A 21,241-nucleotide genomic window follows, 5' to 3' on the forward strand; every position below is an offset into this window, starting at 1 on the left:
CCTCCACTGAGGGGCGGGATGTTATCTGCTTGTATAGGTCTATGTTATAGGCTCCCCTTTTGCTATCTTTTTCACTGTCTGTGTTTGTGTTTATTCCACTGTTTTAGAACAGGAATGAATTTTGGATTACATGGGGGTACGCTGCGCTGCATGGGGCTTTTCTTACCACTTCATATAACAACACAATCCCCTCTGAGCTGCTCACATCAACAAATTCAGGCAGAGGAGCGGAAAACTGTAAAACCGTACCAATGATTCAAATGTGTTTGGGAGACGTGCAGACCCAAAATGATTTGACGTGCTGGCGAACAGTACAACAGAATCAGCAGCAGTTGTCGTCAGCACAGCTAGCCTAAATTGAGTTAGCAGAAATGCATGCTCACCCATACAAGGCAAAACTTAGGGATGTTGCTGCTCACAACATGGATGCAGGGTGCTTCTTTAGCTGCTTGTCATGCTCTTTCCATGAGTTCATTTGGCTTCTCCGAGGGCTACAAAACAGGAAACAAACTCTAGTTTATGTTCAACAAACACGTTTATTGGCTATTACTTTGGGATTCAGTGATAGTGGTTTGTCTCTCAGCATGCAGGAGCTTTAGACCAGAATGTCATGAATGGCAGAACAGGAGCAGGCAGATCATTGGAATGACATCAGGAAGCCAGCAGGTGATAATCTCTCCAATATGCAATTCCTATTACAGTGCCCCTAAGCCGCTTGGAATGGCAGCCCACACCAGTATCAAGGAATGGGCTCTGGCTTTTATGCGTGCATGGCCACAATACAATGTGTCATTGTGCATACATGTATATGTATCTTTCTGGCTGCTGATTTGTGTTCCCTGCCAGTGATGATTATTGGAGAGAAAACTGGGAAATAGCTGTGAAGTTTGCAACACCTCAGCCACGAGCACAGGCCATGGAAGTGACTGCAGCGTCATCATTCCTGACCATAAAAGCTGCTCAGCCAGTCAATGCAGTCTGGGTTCATTCTCTCCCTGCTGCCCAGTCTGAGCTATTTTTAGCCTCCCTGTGCAGCGTGGCTCAACCGCCGTCGTAGCTACCTGGATATGAGGGCTTTGTCACTCCTGCAGGCTGGAGCAGCACTGATCTTGCAAGCTTTACAGCTTCCTATTTCCACTAGCAGGGCTGCAAAACAACTCCTGCAGTGAAAGGAATGAACAGAGAAAGAGAGAGAAAAGAGCGAAAACAAACGGATAATAGTGATGAATCTAAATGAAACAACAAAAGGCATTAGATTCTTGTAATGTACTTTGTGCTTGATGTGATGAGACAGAAACAGTATTCTAGTGAGGCAAGCTGACAATTAACTATTAATGACAATGCTGAGTTAAAACGATTCAAGCAATTATTGATTAACTGATTAAAATCTTATACAAGAAAAACTGGGAGCAATCTCTCTTTGTGCATTGGTGTGACATTTTTTTGTTTCTATACACGATTTAACACACTATTGCAACTCAAATTTGCTCAAACATAGAATGGCTATCGGACAGTGAAGAACTCTGCTAAGGCCAGTGATGCATTCACATGCTCTATGGATAGTTGGTTTTCCCCAGATGGGAAGTCCACCTTCCAACTTTGGTGTGTTCATGGTTTTTATCTCATATTGTGACAACATGGATTCTACAAAGAAGATGTGCTGTATTTCACTGCATTTAAACACGTTGACAGATATCTGGCATTTGCATGACAATGAAGAGCAAAGGAAATGGATCAGGTGAGCCATGAAATATGATTGGGAACTCATTTTCCCCCAGTGTACCGACATTACATGATTGCAGCACAAATACTCTATTTTGTTCACAAAAGTGACACATAATTTGTGTATCCACCCCGTGATGCGGATCTGCTCCAAAGTATAAAGGGTTCTTCCTTGGCCCATGCTTCACCATTCCTCCAAGTTTCATGAAAATCGGGCCAGTAGTTTTTTCTATATTCCTCCTAACAGAAAGACAAACACATAAACCAAACAAAAACATAACCTTCCTGGCGGAGGAAATAAAAGATGGGACTTAAAAGACGTACATGTATCATTTATTCATGGATGGATTTCTTTTTGGCTAGTACAGTAGGTGATACTAAAAAAGTGCCTTTCCTTGTGTTTTACATGCATTGTTAGTCACAGACATTTTGTTAAGGTAGTCTATCTCCTGCAGGTATACAAACTTGTGCCTATTAATTCAGCATAATATTATTCAGCATTCCCTGGCATGGTAAACAAATGCTCCAAACAGATTCATTTGAAATCACTGTGCTGCAATCCCACGGTGCATTAGGGCTGTTTAAATGCACTGAGTGCTCTGAGACACTCGCTCAGAGTCCCTCATAATCGTTTCTCCTTTCTTCTTGTTTCTCTTGAGCCTAGCCGTGGCACCAGCTACACCACGTCACACATGTAACTTAAACTTTGTTCCATGTTGCATCATTCCTTGGTGGCGGTTTTACTCGGCTACGTTTCTGGTTCTAGGCTTTTTTTTCCCCCTATCTATTTTGTTTTTCGAATTATGCAACAAACCGGCAACACTGCTGAATGATGTAACATGGAAAACTAAACTACCATTGAGTAGCATCATAATAATGGACTAAAACCTTTTAAAATCTCTCAAGTTGCGCCCTAATCTTGGCCAGCGCTGCCAAAGATAACACATCCCAGTCCCACTCTGCTCTGCCTGTGGGCTGCTGTGTCAAAATTCTGTTTCTCAATGGGTGGTAATCTGAGGATTAATGACAGCAACACATCTGCCAGTCATGTGGCAGTGCGACACAGATGGTGAGGGATACACACCAGAGACACAGGCAGGAAAGAGATTGGCTCCAACATTCTGTCATTCGTCCACTACTACATGCTGTTGCAAAGCTCTAATGTTTTCAATCAAATAAATTCATATTCCTCTAAGTGATTTTCACTTGAACAAACTCACCATTGAGTCTTGAGTGAGAAGTTTTTGGCCATTTTCTTGTATATTGGGGTAATTGGTCCCTTTGAGGCTCCGAAATTATGTTTTATGTTTTAACACATCATGTATTAATGCGAAATTGATTTTACCAGTCAAAAATAGCATACAATGCACCACATACTCAATGTGTGTACGAGGGTCAATGATGTGATTTGAACCCAGTGTCAGTTGGTGTAACCAGTCATTTTTTTCCATAAAAATCTGATTATATACAGGAAAATAAATGTGAACTAAAATAAGAAAAAAATACAATCACATTTGTACTGTGACATTATGGTATATATGACACATTTTACAATTTTACATTTGTTTTAAGAATATGTTCTGCTCAATATTGACATATATATTAGTATAGCTGTTAGAAAACACGAGTATCAGAGGGAATAGGACTAGGTGTCTATCTGGCAGTCGGTGGTGTAGAGGTTAGAGAATTGGGCTTGTCGCTGGTTCGAATCCCATGACTGACAGGTCAAGGACTGAAGTGCCCTTGAGCAAGGCACCTAACCCCCCCCCATCACTGCTCCCCAGACACAGTGGCGTGTAAAAAGGATGGGTTAAATGCAGATGTTGAATTTCCCTGTTGTGGGACTAATGAGGGAGTCTTAATCTTAATATATCTCGTTACAGAGATACATTGGTTGCTGTCCGTTTTAAAATTTTTTTATCCAACCTGTTAATACATAGTATCTAAAGCAGGGGTCTCAAACTCAAATTACCTGGGGGCTGCTGGAGGCAGTATCAAAATGACCAAAAAACCCCCACAAAATGACTAAAAAAAGACACAAAATGACAAAAAAAGACACACAATAACTAAAAAAAGACACAAAATGACCAAAAAGACACAAAATGACCCAAAAAATACACAAAGTTACTAAAAAAAGACAAAAAATTATTAGAAAAAGACACAAAATTACCAAAAAAAGACACAAAATTACAAAAAAAAAGACACAAAATTACATTACATAATATTTCCACTTCTTCCGGTAACAACAACACGGCAGATAATAAACGGTCCGGTAGCAGCTGCCTTTCTTTTTGTTAACGTTGTCATAGAAACAAATTAAACAAAGCTCCAGCTTGTGCAATAAAGGGACCTTCCACACACAACACGGTAAAGTGCCATTCATATAAAACTCACATTAAACTTTCATATCATAACAAAAAATCTAACCTACTCTTTTGGCATGTTTTTACTAAATGGCATGTTAGTATGGCATTTTTTATGTAGCCACATTTTTTTTCTAATCTAGAAATCTTAACTCCTCCCTTTCTATTTCAGTGTGTTGCATTTACTTACATCTGTGGTTAGGCTACCGCCACCAATGGCCCTCACAACAATAGCAGCACACACTGTGGCTGATGTGATAGGAGTCCCAATGGCTTTCAGTGGCGCAGTAATAGCACATATCCAATATGGAGGCAGAGAAAAGATGATCCTAACAATGCCTCTGGCAGTGCCTCTGGCTACAGGGCCAACACACGCACACACACACGCACACACAAGTGCACACACCAGCGCACACACAAGCACACTATCTGTGTTTTCCTTCCTTAGAGGAGCAGAGGAGCAGGCACATGTGTCTCCCTGAATTACTTTTAAGAAGAGGCAGTGGGAGTGATTCTATTCTTGTAGGAGAAAACACAGTCAATTCTGATTTCATAAAACAACACTCTCACTTACTGTGCATGTCTCATTCTGTTTATTTCTTTATTGTTTTCCTCCCTTCTCTTCATTCCCATTTTCTCCTTTGTGTCTGACCAGGTGGAGGGTCCCCCGGCTGTAGGGGCTTTTCGGGAGCGCCCTTCCAAACCGACCATCTTTCGCAAGTTCTACGAGCGCGGAGAGTTCCCGATGGCGCTGGAACATGACCCCAAAGGCAACCGCATTGCATGGAAGGTAGGAGCGCCGCCCTCCATGAAGGATTGACGAATCCTTCTGCTTTCACACGCCATTAACAAAAAGGCTAGGGTGCTAAATTTGCGATCAGGGAAAAAAAACATCAGATGAATCTATTTCCCAGATTTGTTTTTAAATTACAATAACACAAAACTCTGAGGTACAGCGGTCCTTGTACACAACATACTGTTTGAATCCTCTGTTGCTGTCAAGAATTTGAGACCTGATAGGCGCTGTGCAAACACCATTTATTGTCATCATTATCAGCTCGGCTGAAGGTGATGATGACAGTTTCTCACATATTCACAGGTCCAATGTGGGCTGTTTTCCTGTAGGAGGCAGTGTAGATTAGCTCACTTGAAGGCTCCACCTGTCTCAAAGCACCAATCAAAGAATCTATCAATCACAAACTCTATAGGAACTCAGGGCAGTTGCAGCAAAACACAGAGACTCATTTCACATGTATTTGTGTGTACTGTATGTGAGTGTGTGTGCTTCAATGCGCACGCTTCCACAGAGCCATTAGGCTCCTGACTGGCACAGTGTGTGTGGGATGGATACATTCTTCTAATCACCATGTTGCTTTATTTCAGCCCCCGTTATGCTGCCAGCTATTCCATAACTTCACAACCGCTGTGCAGCAACCACTCTTAATGACATTTATTCATAGTAAGCAACGATAAATGAATCAAACAAATTATAGCCTTTTCCTCCTCTTTTTCCCTACTTCAAAGAGAGAAGGAAGGGTGGGTGTGTGAGTGAGCTTTCTTGCTAGTTAGCTGTCTGTCTTCAGGTGAAAACACTGTAAAAGCTCTCTTTGTATGAATTATTTATGTAAAATGTTCAAATGAATCTTTGCGTTTGCAAAAAATAATGGATTTCTTTTGTGCTCTGCCCATGAAAAAGCACTCAGCAAATGGGATGTGGTGTATGAAATTGTTGCTGTCATCTCCAGTGCAGCTGTTATGCTTATTGATTTCCCCTCAATACTTATACACATGCTAGTCATTTTTAAAAATCCTCCTCAAAAGAAGTGTTTATTTCCCAGCCCATTGCCATTCTTTGGATTTGCACTTTGACTGTGAACAAGTGTCTATGGAATGTTTTCTGTTATGAGCCTGTGTCTGATTTGGAAGAGGAGACAGATTTTTTCCCATATGATTTGTGTTTCCTCAAAATCAGTCTTTATCAGCGTACTGTTTGTTTAAAGCAGTTCAGGAAGAGGTGACACATGCTGTGTGTGCATCTGTTGTGCGGGTTTAAATGTGGTTGTAGTGTAACAGAGTGTAACCATGATCGGAGTAAGTGGAGAGGGGCTGCGGCGTGTTTGCACTGAGCTGCCCTCGGGGCACAGGTTCAAGACGGCAGCTCCGGATCAATCCCAGTCTGAGAGCTCAGCCCCCTAGCAAATAAAAAAGTCTGAGGAAAGTGAGAAGGAGAGAGAGTCTTTCGGAAAGAAAAATAAATGGTGTGTTGATTTAGTTTGTGTGCTGAGTACTCAAGCATACAGTACAGGATGTGTGTGTTTATGTGTGTATGTGTGTGTAGTGTATTTGTGTTTGACTGTCTGTATTGATGAGTCTGTGTGTTCAGGTCAGGAGTTCAGCTTCCTACAAAGATGCTGCCTGTACATGTTTGCCTCTGTGCAGCAGCAAACAGCTGATGGGGCCAAGAAATACACAAACAGGCCTGGTTTAATGTCAGGAATATGTTCTGTTGCACCTGCAGCCATACAAGAACACACTTTGAGTACACTTAAACCACTGGAGATAAAAAAATTTGATTTTAAACTTAAAATTACAATCTTTTCAGTCTCTGTTTTGTTCTCTTTGGTGGCACCTGTGGCAATAAGCGATTATTGCAGGTGTGTGTTGGGATCTCACTTTCACTCATATACTGTAGCTTCATTGTCTGTAGTCATCATTCCATGTTTGTTTGTTTGTTTGCTTGGCCATAGTAACTGTTTATTAGCAACACTAGCAGAGACATTAATATTAGATATTAGATACATTACATTACATTAGATAATTAAATAAGTGAATTGAAGAGCTAGTCTTTTGCATTAGCTCCTCCTACCCTCTTTGGTGGACCAACCACAGCTGGGTGATGGAAAAAAGGTCGGCCGCTTGTGATTTTTACGGAGAATGTCACCACGGAATACCTTCGAAATACTGTAAATGCAAATTCTTTAACCCATTTAGGCCTAAAAATGCCTGTAAAATCTCTGGGCGATTTTAAAATAACCCCCTAAAACCTGAATTTTTTTCTGGAAATTCAACAGAAGTGTCAACACTTCTACTAAATAATCGATTTTTCAGCCTCTGTAGCAGATATAAATGAATATTTTAGAGCTTATAGCTGTTATATCTGAGCTCCCTCCGCTATAGTCGTCTTCCGCCATGATTTAAGTTCTGGAAAAGTCCCATGTTGCATTGCGACAATCCCACATGTATTCTGATGCATTTTATTGGCCAAGAGACCGAAAAAAGGTGGAAAAAACTACAAATACTGCAAAACGGCGTATCCGCTTTTCCCGCTTTTCCCGCTTTAAAGGTAGAATAACGCAAGAGCGCTCCTGGTTTTAATGGTAGAAATGCGGTAATGCTTTCCCGGCTTAAATGGGTTAATCACTGGGCCATCGGCTCAATCACCATCATGTTCCGTCATTTCGCAATAGACACTTCTTTAAATGAAAATCTTAAACAAATCAAATTTATCAACTCTATTACTTTAAGTGACACTTGGACTGTTTTGTTTGCTGGACAGAGGGAAGGCCCAGCAGCAGGTTTAAAGCTGTATCAGCTTATTTGTTAGCACATACTTGCTCAACTTTCACATCAAGCGGAAACAAAATAAAATACGTCAGAGTCCTCGGTTTAACTACTCATGAAATATAAGGCCAACATTCACTTGTGCTTTAGTTTTAGTTGTGCCCACTAACTCCTGAAATATATATATCTGTCTCTTTTGCTTGCTAAATGCTTTCTGTAAGAGCCACTCAATAAATAAAGCTCCCCACCATTTCACACTGGGCAGGCACTATAGAATTGGCTTATGTGAGCAGTCTTGCGTATATCTTGCATATAACTGCAGAGTGTGGTGTTGATTCTCAGTGGGATCAGCTGATACCAAGCAATTCATTTACCAAGCAGTAATTAAAATCAATGTTAATATCAAAAATATTGCATCATGGGGTTTTGATAAAGTACATGATTAATTGTGGAAACAGAAAACATCAATTTTTAATCATCTACAATTATTTGTGCAGCAATAACCATATTTTTTTGTTTCAAAACATCCTGTGTTTGGATACAGTGTTAGTGAAGGAGCCTCCCTGTATTTGTTTGATTTTAGATAGCAATAAGTAGAGAGCTGGAGCCGCGTGTTATTGGATGAATATTTCCCTATCGATAGAACCAGTCTCTTCCTTTCTTAATAAAACAAAATGAAAAGCGAGCCTTACCTGTTATTGCCAAGGATGAAATCTTTTGCACCTTCAAAGAACATGGTCATCTCTGAGGTTTCAGTATGATGCTGCAAAAGCTGTGTGTGCTGTCTATCCTGCAGACATTCAGTATTTGTAGAAGTTACTGTAGAGGAAGAAGTAGAAGAATAGGTAGAAAATGTGTGAGGTCTTACTGACAAAGAATTATGAGCCTGGGGACGTGCAACTTTGTGTAATTGTGTGTGTGCATGCTTGAATGCTGCTGTATGTGTGGTTTTAGTGTGTGTTTTAGTCCATATGTACAGGGAGAATGCAAGTGAACTAAATGTCAAGGGCAAGTTGAAAAGGGAAGGTTGTATCAGAAAGGTAATTTGGCTCTCCAGAGGTAAAAGCCTCAGCTGTAATGGCGCGCTCAGGTAAAAGCTTTACACGTATGGGGAACATGTGCGGCAGATAGATAAGAGACGAGCGAGTTCCTATCCCTGTCTATGTGTATTTGTGTTGCTGTGTGTATTTGTGTTTGCGTGCATGTGTGTGTGTGCATGAGCGCGCGTGTATGTTTGCGCGTGTATTTGGCCCCTGCCATAACGTGGAAGCCAAAGGCCTGGAACAGCACCGTAATCTACTGCCATCCCCAGTGCCAAAAACAGAGAGATCGGGAGAGAGGGGGGAAAGAGAGAGACAGAGAGAGGGGGAAAGGGAGAGAGAGAGAGAGAGAGGGAGACAGAGACAGCTCCGCAGGGACTCAGCAATCAGGAGACATGGCAGCCGCTTGGCTCTCAGTTATAATGGATGAGTTGAGGTCTTCCTGCGTTCCCTGTGGGGCTTGGTTTGACTCTCCCATCTCTACCCTCTGCTGTGCTCCGCGGGCTTGCAGCCAAACATCATGGTACACAGATGCATGCGCGCACATTCACCCCACATGTGCTATACACCTCCTAAACAGCCTTGTTTATTTCATTTCATTGATCGCCTATCTGCTTTATCTTGTCCCTTGATCTCCTGTTCAGCTCTGTGTCTCCTGTACGCTCCAGGTTGTTGTTTTGTCCTCTTTATAAATCCTGCCTGTCTGTTTCTGCAGGCTTCCACCCTTCCATGTCGCCCACCGCACCCCCTCCTCCCTTCTCCTGGCTCATGTACTTTATCTATTCCCCTTTGTCCTTTTATGGGGTCTGTCTGGGGGCAGGAGGAAAAAAAAACATTTTATAAAAATATCAATGCAAACCTGATTTCTTCCCACCCTCCACCACCACACAAGTCTCAGTCTGCAGAAGGGGCGCAGAGATGGGGGGGTGGGGGGGACAATCAATTAATCTGATCAAGCGCTTTAGGAAATGGAGAGCGTAAGCGCTCCTAGGGGACGGATATCCATCTCCTTGGGATGATTGAATTACGCACAGAGTGAGAGTTGGAGAGGAGGGAGGGCTGGAGAAATGAGGTGGTTAGGGTGACCGAGGATGAGGGAGCTTGTGCTTGAGAAACGCAGTGGGAGTGTGTGCTTGATATGAGAGTGAAAGATAGAGAGACAGAAAATGAAATAGAGCAAGAGCAAAAGAGTGGGGTGAAAGAGAGATGAGGTCATTGCAGGAACAGCAACGGAGCCTTATTTCCTTCCTCCCTCTATTCCCCCCATCCAACCATTTACATTTTTATGTGTCATACCTTATGGTTGATAACCCCTTCTTCTGACAGCTATATTACATGGCATGGGTACATCATTTTACTTTGGAGTCCATTCACAGCTGAGTGCTGCTCTTGACAAACGTGTCATTTATTTAACAGTAAATTGTCCTCAAGAAGGCATATGGACCAACAGCATGGACACTTTACGGCAATGGCCTATGGTAAAATTATAGCTGCCTTGTCTGATATCTAAATTGAACTTGTGGAAATATCAACGTACTGCGGCATTGTGCTCGTATTATTTCCTGAAGTTCTCTACAGATATTCAAAAGTCATCTAGGAACATACTGTTGCCAGCCAATGGAAGCAGCACAGCACTTCCACAACATCTGTTTCAGGGAAATGCTTCAGTAAGTGAGCTCTTCCCATTGTTTTGTAAGATGCACAATATGGTGCAACATATTGCTCAGAACGGCGCTGCTCCTTTCGAATGCCACACTCCTGCAGAAAATGACCTTCTCTTTTACTTGTGTTGAATGCATACCAAACCTTCGCTTCTACTCTATGTGAATGATTTCTTATCTGCTGTGAGCACTAGAGCTTTGTCGGGGAACCTTTGAATAGACAGAATAAAATGGGGTTAACCATGCGTTTTCTCCAGCTCCCTGGCTGAAAGCTGGATACTCTGGGGGGATAGTTCTGTGTCATAAGGAAAAAGATGAAACACAATAAGAGGAGAGAATATGAACAAGCCCCCCTGGGCATTCTCTGAGAGTGGAGAGAAGAGAGAAGGAGGGAGTTTAGATTAGAGAAGTGGAAAAAGCACCAGGCATTCTCGCTGAAAAAAGAGAGATGAGAAGAGAAAGAGGAGGAGTAGAGGAAGGAAAAGGCCTCCAACAAACAACACTGGCTAACCAGTAAAGGCCTGCATGGGCTGCCTCCCTGGAGGGAGAGAAATGTCGAATGACTGCTGGGAAGAAGCCAGATGAGCTGCACCACTGCCATGCTGCTGGTGTGACTGCAGGAATAGAGGGACTGTTGAAGCGGAGGCATCCAGCAGAGAGAGCTTGTATGCGTATTTCGAACTGCTCCGCCGCCTGCCGCCCTCTGCCATTATTCATAGCAGACGAACGCCACGTGAAGCTGATGATGGTTGTTTAGCCTGTGGGCCTTCCACTCTTGCTGTGGTATGAGACAATAGCAAAAAAAATTGACTTTTTTGTGAAAACGGAGGATGACTAGAGGCGCTTTTATTCCTGAAGATGACTTAGAATGTGAATCAATATAAACCATGTTTACATCTTTAGTCCTGGTATGGAACAATGGGATGCTGCTCCTATGGGGGGAGTTTCATCCTAGTAAATTAAATATTTTTTTTATGATCCTGGACCACATACAGTGCTTTGACTGGCAACCAATCCCTTCCGAAGGTCATATTCTTCTCTTCTTTTCTCTTTTTACAGCTTATGCTAACACTATAGACTGCATAAAATGTAGACGTTCGTGTCGTTACCCATAGAAAGCCAAAATGAAACCCAGAGTGGGAGGCTCTGGCCACCGCCATCAAAAATGATGGAGCCGGGAGAGTTACTGGGGCTGAATGCGGCAGCTAGCCACCCATGACGGCCCCCGTCTGTCACTCAAAGCAGCCATGCCCTTAATTATGCATCACTTAAAGCCTTAATATAATTTAAATGTGTGAGCAATATAAATAAACCAGCCCCCGTACAGTTGTCATGAGCGGGCTGTAAACATGTTTATTTCTGCTGTAAAGTCAGGCATTTTAACATGGGGGTCTGGGGGGATTGGCTATCTTTTTTTCCAGCTCTGAAGGTTGCCGCTTTGTTCACATTTTTAGACATAAAAAATGAGCTTCTCATTCAGTATAGTGGTCTTTGGAATGCTGTGCGGTCCCTCATAATGAAACCCTCCCCTTCCTCTCCAAGTCCCTGAGCTCACATCATCCCTCCGGGCACCCTGTTGAGCTCAGCTCCGCTACTGCCCACCGCGGCCTCCCACACCTCCAACCCCCAGCTGCAGCCCCACACAGCTGGCTCCTCTGTGCAGATGGTGACAAAAACAAATGCACACGCTCTCTCATTGGGGAAACACAGGACTGTGACTCCTCATAGGCAGATGGGAAAAGCCTTGGATAGCTGGGGGTAAAGAAGGGAGAGTGAAGTGATAGATGACATCACAGTGAAAAGCGGGAAGGAGATTGTGGAAGGGGCAGGGTGGCTACCAAATTAGACAGAGACAGAGGACAAGACAGAGAGGGACATGGCTCGTCTGCCAAGGCTACAAATCATGTCCCCGAATGCAGCACCAGTGCTGCCACCCCTCCCTCCCACAAAATAAGCCAGAGATCTATTGATTGGCACTCGTATTTGCTAGCGGGCTCCAGCTCAAAATGGAGCCTTTAATTAACTTAATGGACCGGCTGCAGCTGTGTGTGAGCCAATGAGGGAGGAATAGAAATATGGATAGAGGGAGAGAGGGAGTGAGCGCCAGCATAAAGAATAAGTGGGGTTAACTGCAGACCTCTCTACTATCAGTCAGCATGGACAGGACAGACACAAGGAGGGAGAGGGAGGTGAGGTGGAGTGGGGTGGTGTCCTCTCAGTTTCTTAGCATCTCCTGCTATCTGCATCCTAATTCTCAGACATTCTCACTGACTCCTGCAACTGTTTTTCTACTATGTAATACCACCTCACCATTTTTTTCTCCATATTTCTTTTGTTGACTGCTGTTTGTTTGTCTGTCTGTCTGTGCTATTGTTGTAATTTTATATAATTGTGGGGTGGCTGTGGCTCAGTTGGTAGAGTTGGTTGGCCCCCAACCGAAGGGTTGGTGGTTCGATCCCTGACCGTCGCAGCCTACATGTCGAAGTATCCTTGAGCAAGATACTGAACCCCAAATTGCTCCCGATGCTGTGTTCATCGGTGTGTGAATGAATTCCCAATGGTGGCAGGTGGGACCGTTTAGGGTAGCCTCTGCCACCAGTATGAATGTGTGTGTGAAAGGGTGAATGAGCGCAGTCTGTAGTGTAAAGCGCTTTGAGTGGTCGCAAAGCGACTAGAAAAGCGCTATATAAGTGCAGGTCCATTTACCATATATATGTGTGTGTGTGTATATATATATATTGTTATTTGTTATTGTTGTTGTTGTTGTTGTTGTGTCTTTATGATCCTTACTGTGTTTTACTCCCTAGCCCACCTCCCCTTCCCTCAAGTGGCCCTTGTCGCTTGTCAGGCGCCATTGTAAATAAGAATTTGTTCTTAATGACCTGCCTGGTTAAATAAAGGTGAATTAATGAATGAATTCCAGCACAGCTCTTTCTGTCCACTATTATTACTTTTTCTTTCATACTGGAGATATGTATGACCAAGGTCCTCTTGTTTGACTTGGACCACCAGCAGGGTGTTCTGGTGGTGGTCTGACAGGGATCCCTCAGACCCCTTCCTGCTATTCTCTCTGTTAGCAATCACCCCAAAATGCTAGGTCTGGTCCCTGCCAGTCAGACCCCTGTTTCTGCACAGTGCCGCCTGCTCTCCTCCACACAACCTCTCTGTTGCTCCCCTCCCCTATGCACCATTCTCATTCCTGTCCACTCATCCATTCTGTCAAAGGTTAATTGGTTTGGAAATGATTCGATTCATTCTGGACGTTAATGCTGTTATCATGCTTTTGTTGGAAAAAAAGAGAAAGAAAAACTACCCCCCACATGCACTTAAGCCTAATTTAAAATAAAGGGGAAAAAGAAAAAAAAATCCAATTTAATCTTTTTTTTTTTTCTTACTCTGGCTCAGGCTTGTCCCCACAAGTCTTTTCCTTTAAATTATGGCAGAATTTCATTACCTTGAAAGCTTTTCTGCCCCCTCCCTCTGCTCCCCTCTCTGTCTCCAATACTTTGAATGGATCAGGACTAATGTCTTTCTTGTAACCTCAAGGTCGGAATATTTGGATCCGTGGAAGCGCTCAAGGGTCCCTGTGATTAATGCACTGTACAAAGTACCTTGGAAAAATGCGGCGGCTGATGGCTGCAGAGTGATCAGTTGTGCACCCACCCACCTACCCACACACACACACACACACACACACACACACACACACAGATCCTCAGACACACAACTATATCCACTGGGGATAGTTGTAGACAGAGGTGCCCCTGTCAGTGCCCTTGACGTGGATCATGGGACACATTCATATTCAAATAGGGTTACCTAGAGGCTTCGCTCAATTCCCCCCAACAGTGCCATACAGTACCTCCTTCCCAAAGGAGCTTTATGCTTTTCTCTCTTTAGTATGTTACATCTTTACTTACATTCTTTGTTGGACACAACCAGGTTATCACTTCCCTTAGAGCTGCTTATAGGATGATGGATTTTTCATGGGGGAACATCATTCTCAGTGGAGTTCCTGTCTGAAAAAGTCCAATTGCACCTCAGTGCTTCAACAACAACAATTTCAGTTTTCATTTACCTGTTAGTATGCCACGTCAGAGAATTAATTAGATTGGCTCTAAATGTCAAAGACAGATGGGTTTTTCCACTCTGGTATCTACAATAAAACAGCCACAGCCTGATTACTTCTGTGGTCTTGATGTTTTTTGCTGACACAGCTGCGATGTCTGATAAAAATGTGATTTTCTCCGTTTCCGTGGCCACCTTGCAGAGGTCCTCGCAGTGGCTGATGTGCATGCTGTCCACGCCCTATTGATCAGAGACACAGAGGCCTCTGTATTGAAGTTGTTTGCAGAGCCGCAGATGCTATCTCCACTTTTGTTAATTATTTACATTCGGTTCCACAAATCTGATCAATAGTTAATTGAGCCAGCGGGAGCTGTCTGAGAGAAAAACGAAAACTTTGCGGAACTAAGGGACAAAATCTTCAATGCTGCCAGTTTTATTTTCCCTCATAGTCTTAACAATAATAATATTATATTGAGTTTACTGGTTTTAAGACGAACAGAGAAAGCCTGGAAGAAACATTGAATGGCTCCATGCGCCATGCTGTAGTCTAGTCTTCACCCTTTTACAGCAGCAATAATTCTAAATGGCAACATTTTAAGGGAGTAGAACTCATGGCTATTCTCTTGATTGAAGTGCCATTTAAAGTGGCAGGTGGCTGACTAGAATACACTTCTAGTGTTTGTCTCTGGTGGGCTGTTGGGGAAGAGAGGCCTCTGAAGTCCAGAGGCAGTATTTATCAAGGCGTGCATAGAACAAAATCTAGGTGTATGAGCTGCATTTACGCTCAAGATAGTTGGTATTAATAAAGCATGCTTATACACACACCTGTAATCAGTGAACAATAATAAATCCCACCTGTTCCATCTGTTTGTGTATAAACAGGGTAATTTAGAAATATTTTATTTTTTTATTTTTCTAGTGCAATTAACATAATTTTGTGCATTTTGAAATTGACTCACATTCTTCCTGAAGGCAGAGCACTTTTTTTTTATTTTTAGTTCACATTGAAACATTGAAAACAAGTCCACTTCCACAAAATCTGGTACTGGTTGATATTAAGCTGGGAAGAGCACATCAACTTGGTATGTGGTAAAGTTACCAGATCGCTTGGTGTCATCAGGAAAATTTGTGACCTGGTTAATCAGAACTGTACTTACTTTATATTACAGCTTGATTTATTTTTTTTCATTTATTCACACCTTATACTGCAACATTGTTTGAGCCAGTACATATGCCTCTAACCTCCATATCTCGTTCAAAAAAGATTTGTTAGAACTGTCACATTTTCAAAACGACTAGATCCTTCTGCTCCCTTTTTCCAAAAACTCAAGATAATGACAATTTTTCAGATCAATATATACCAAATATGCATTTTTATCTTTAAGCATATGTATATTCCAAATTCCATTCCTAGCGGTTTCAGTGAATATTTCCATGTCAACTCACAATTACATAAGTACAATACTAGACAATAAACAAGATTACTTTTGGGTTTCTTTCTGCTACCTTGCAACTTCCTTTTGTTGTTATCTCTTTATCCTTATCTTTTGTCTGATTATTTGTGCAAAATAAAAAAACGTCGAACTTCAAGTCATGTGTAATGCACTGCACGATGCTCTATATTTGGAGATATATATGACATAAATTAGTTTCTTTATTGTGATGAGACATTTGCAAGTGACATCCAGGCATTAGGTTGATAGTTTAATTGTTGAATGGCCTGTAAGTGTGAGTGAGAGTGTTAATGGTTGTCAGCCATGTGATGGTCTGCTCTCTGTTATACCCGTCTCCTGCCCAGTATATGCCAGGATCTTCTCCACCCCCTCCTCCACTCATGACATTTCAAACATCCTAATGGATAGCATGGCTAGTTTTTATGTTGCAGTATTAAAATATTAAACAATGATATAATATTGTATTATTGGAGCACAATAAAGAATAACTACTTTGGCGTATGACTCGATGAAAAATGTACATTTGAATACCGTTCACCCTAAGAAATGATTAAATGAGCCTGTAAATGTGACAGTAATATAAAGGTATGCATACTAAATAAAAATGCTGAATGTCATCATGATGAGTATTTGAGTTGACTACATCAAAATTCATTAGTAGAACTCCAGCAGGAATCTTTGTGCAAAATATCCATACATAAATTAGATTTACTTCTTCAAAATAAATTAATATTTGACTCACAGATTACATGGTTTAAATATTTGTAATAATAAATACTCAGTTTGTTTAGTGATTTATACTCAGGTTTTCCATATGGTTAACATAATATTTCAGTTACATTTACTCAATTTATGTGGTAATTGAACCAAGTCAATTCATTCAGATGTACTTGAAAATATTACTGAAATTTACTCATTACTCATGTTTTGTTTAACCCATTTGAGAGCTTTCAAATCCACTCAATATTTTTAAGTGTAAAAATGTTGCACTGATTGAATTAAGTAATATGCAGTCTTATCTTTTTGAGTGTATGATGTATCCAACCTTGGTAAACTGCAACCAAAGCTGGGCTTTTTGTTCAGACCAAACTTTCCTCTGAGCTGAAGGAAAAATGATCAAATCTAATGTTATGGGGATTTAATTTAAAGAATTGTAACTACTTTAACTGAGACTTTTGTTTGTTTGTTATTTTGTTATTCCGTAATACACCCTAGTAGCCTAGATATAGAACTACTTGTGGAAACATGGAGCCAGGAAAAAATAACTGAGACAAGTTGAACTAAATGAAGCTCAGCTAAACAAAAGTTTTTAATTAGCACGCTTACACATGGCATTTCCCAAGGAAAAAATCACAACGCATGGGGGCAGTTGACCTATGCTGTGAACATTGTTTCACCTATAATAAGAATCATGGCAGAGGTGAAGAAAAAATAGCTTGACCTTAAAAGAAATCCACAAATTGCAGCACGCTGAGAGACATTATGGTCACAGATGGGGTGCATAGTACTGCAGTGTGATCCGGAGATGACAGAATAGTCGCAATTATTGGTGAGCTGTCCCTGAAACACATCATCTTTAATGGTGACACTGAGAGAGTAACTGAGTAACCACAGATAAAAGTGAGTTTTTGCATCAACAGTTCATTTTGAGTGCATAATTCATACAATTTAACCCTCTATGGTACACATTATGATGCCAGTTAGGAAAAAATGTTTGGAGTTGGAGACTAAATAAACATCATCTGGGAAAAAAAAACAGCCTGTAGGCAACATTGTACCATTGAACCAACGACCCATTGAAATTAATGTCTTGAACAGTCTAAGTGTATGAAGCTATCAAAAGGTAGGAAAGGTTTACTCACCTATCAGTAGGAATATATTTTTCTTAATGAAAAGGGGCCAGTTTTTTTTTTTTGTGGTGCAAAAATGGCAAAGCTGTTTCCTTTGGAAAAGGCTGCAAAAAAGTGTTTCAATCTGGCCTCCTGGAGGTCATGTGACAAATTAAAGCATTGCTATTGGTTCCCTATACTCTTCCTCTTTTTTAAAGTATTGCATCACTCATCCATTGTAGAAATATGACAGGCCAAAAATGGTTATGTTGCCTGAGGGCAACACCGTACCATAGAGGGTTAAAGGGGTTCTATTAGGCTTTTCCTTTTTTCTGTCATATAATGTTACAATTTCAGATGTGATCATCATGTTGTTCGGATGATGATACACTGCTACATGTAGCTACATGCTAATATCAGTGAAACACGTCTTCTGGTTTGCTGACATTTCTCCCCAGTTTTGGATCACATTCCTGTTGACACATGATATATTTATAGTATTTGGTTTCGAGGCTTTTATTGGTGATTTTTCATGGCAGAAAGTGCCACTGCTATACTCCTTTTGTTATAGCCGTATCACTTTCCTGCAGGAACATGTTTGATTGTTTAGATTTTAGTTTTGAAGCTTTTATTGGTAGTACTCTGTTACAGTTATTCCCTGGCAGCAGTGACAGACGGTACAGGGACACCAACAGCACAGATGTGGAAGACACACAAATCGACCAATCAGAGCAGACCGAGCTTTATTGGGAGGGGGGTTAAAAGAGACAGGTGCTATTATCCCGTACCTATTATGCACTTCATCAACAGAGTGTCAATCAATCCATCAGTTATGCTGACATGCTTGTGTTGGAAGTTGGAGAAGGAGTTACAGTACACCTGGTGTGTAGAAATTTGTGCACACAAAATGTTGGTACGCACAACTATTAAGGCCTCCACTTTTCTGATAGGGAGAGCGGGGGAGGGATGAAGCAGACCCTGGTGTATTTGTAGTTTGTATGCATGTGTGTAAATGTGTGCTTGTGTGTCTGTCTGAGTGATTGAGTGACAGGAACTGATTAAGGTACATAGTAGCAGCTCCATTTTAGTAATCTGTGCTGCCTCACCTCAGGGGACGAAGCGTACGTGCCTGTTAATGCTGCAGGGCCCATAGTGCATTATGAGGAGAAATTCATCTCATTGTTTCTGTTCTCTTTTACCAGTTTGAGCTGCATGTTGCCATTGTTACCTGACAAACGTGTCAATGACTAATCTGCCTGGGTGTTCGACCACCACACCTTGTATTGGCTTTGGCGTTTCCTTATCTCGCTTCTGTTTCCAGCCTGTCACTGATAAGAAGGACAGAAGGGAGGGTGGTGTATGTGTGGAGCTGTGGAAATAAGAAAAAGGAAAAGAAAGGGGAAATGGTGGTTAAAAAAAAATTAGATAGTGTGTGTTGGAACCAAAGATAGAGAGACAGAAACAGAAAAAGAAATAGGGCATGATTAAAGAGAGAGGTCTCTATGGTAACACACATTCCCCCTTTTCTCTGTTTTGTGCTAGGTAGTTTGTTGAACTTGCTGAGTTGTCATCACCTTATTTCGCAGGAGCAGATTAACAGCATCTCAGTTTTGTCCTCATCTACTTTGGCCAGAGGCTTGCATGGAGAAAACACAGCTTCCATCCATTCTCCAGCACCTTCCTGATAGCCACTTTTGTTTTGATTTGTGAAAACAAATGTTTTCAGTTATATTAACTCAGTTTGTTTAGTGATTTCCACTCAGGTTTTCCATATGGTTAACATAATATTTCAGTTACATTTACTCAATTTATGTGGTAATTGAGCCAAGTCAATTCATTCAGACGTACTTGAAAATATTACTTAAATTTACTCATTACTCATGTTTTGTTTAACCCATTTGAGAGCTTTCAAATCAACTCAATATTTTTAAGTGTAAAAATGTTGCACTGATTGAATTAAGTTTCCACATTTTCCCCCTTTTCTCTGTTTTGTGCTAGGTAGTTTGTTGAACTTGCTGAGTTGTCATCGCCTTATTTCGCAGGAGCAGATTAACAGCATCTCAGTTTTGTCCTCATCTACTTTGGCCAGAGGCTTGCATGGAGAAAACACAGCTTCCATCCATTCTCCAGCACCTTCAGGATAGCCACTTTTGTTTTGATTTGTGTGTGTGTGTAAATAAAGTGCATACACACACACACACACACACACACACACACACACACACACACACACACACACACAAGGCACCAGTCTATCTTTCTCAGCATAAGGAGGAAGGCTCAGTAATTTGTGTTCAGATGGATGAGCAATAGAAGAGGCGAGCAGCGTGGTGCCAGCCGTGACTCCAACTTCAATCTGAGTCTGACCTGACCCAGCAGTATTGCTAAATCTGACTTGTTACATGACGGGTGCGCTGGCTCACCTCGCCTCACTGAGACAACCTCTGGCCGCAATCTGGGTGTCTTTGTCAGCTCAGAGCAGCCCGGCCCCAGGAATCGCTGAGGTGGTGGATTTTCCTCTCCTCCCTCACTCAATCTCTACCCCCTCCCTTCTTCCTCACCAACATCCACAAATCAGCATTTTTTTTTTTATTTGCTGTCACCCATTCACACTTCCACGGACCAGAGGCTCTCTCAACGCCAGGGGACTGTAGTTTAGAGACGGAAAACCCCTAGATCATTTCCTTACTGGCAATTAGCACCGAACACTGTGCCCCGCTCAATGACCTGACACAGACAAACGGAAGGAAGAAAAAAAAGAATGAAGGAAAAGTATGACAAGAAAGAGGGGGGAGATGATGAGAAAGAGAGAATAAAACATACACACACAAGAGCTTGATTAAGTGGTCTTTTAAATGTGCGAGTGGGTAGCAATTCAGCAGCTCTTTAGTCTCAGGAGGACCTGTCTCAATTACCCTAATGAGTCAGAGTGACTCTGGCTTCCTAAGAAGGCTACGGGAGGCAGGGAGCCCTGCAAGGCCATACAGGAGAGGGAGCAAGGGCCTCGATGTGTGTGTATCTGTGTGTGTGTGTGTGTGTGAGACATGCAGGATGTGGATGCCCTGTGAAGTTAAATGGAGCGTGCCGGGTTCCCAATGAGCCAGTGTTAGCTGGCGGACTGACACAGTGACCTCCCACTGTGCACATCACTTTCTCATGTGGGCTGTCAGGGAGTGGCAGTTAACCCCGGTCCGCCCTGAACCTTGGCCTTCGCTAAACCAATACATATCTCCAATAAAGGCTTAGCATGGAGAATTCACACGTCACCGTACGATGGCCGACCTCTTTCCTCATTCTGCCTTGTAAAGACAGAATGAATCATTTTGTGTTTGTGACCAGGATAATCTCACTGTTGTTAGCTACAGGTTAAAAACAATAAGAGTGTGGCTGTTTGAAATGTCATGATTTTTTCTGATACTGTACTCTGCGTCCTGACACGAGGTAATGCGAACCGGCCTCTGTGCTATATATTAACCTTTCCCTCAACAAACGCACCAACATGCCACAAACTACACTGTTGTGGAAGCTATCAGCACAGTGTCA

The 21,241-nt window shown here is 42.0% G+C and overlaps 1 protein-coding gene across 2 annotated transcripts in view; it reads left to right on the top strand.

The window, feature by feature from the left end:
- Window positions 1–21,241, top strand: part of pacrg (PARK2 co-regulated) — a 195,268-nt gene that overhangs the window by 20,609 nt on the left and 153,418 nt on the right. For both annotated transcript variants that reach the window (XM_059353322.1, XM_059353323.1), the window contains exon 2: window positions 4,741–4,875. In XM_059353322.1, coding sequence (XP_059209305.1) covers window positions 4,741–4,875 — 135 coding nt within the window. The remainder of the gene's footprint in view (window positions 1–4,740; window positions 4,876–21,241) is intronic.

Source organism: Centropristis striata, chromosome 16 (genome assembly GCF_030273125.1).
Source record: "Centropristis striata isolate RG_2023a ecotype Rhode Island chromosome 16, C.striata_1.0, whole genome shotgun sequence".
Classification (NCBI taxonomy): Eukaryota; Metazoa; Chordata; class Actinopteri; order Perciformes; family Serranidae; genus Centropristis; species Centropristis striata.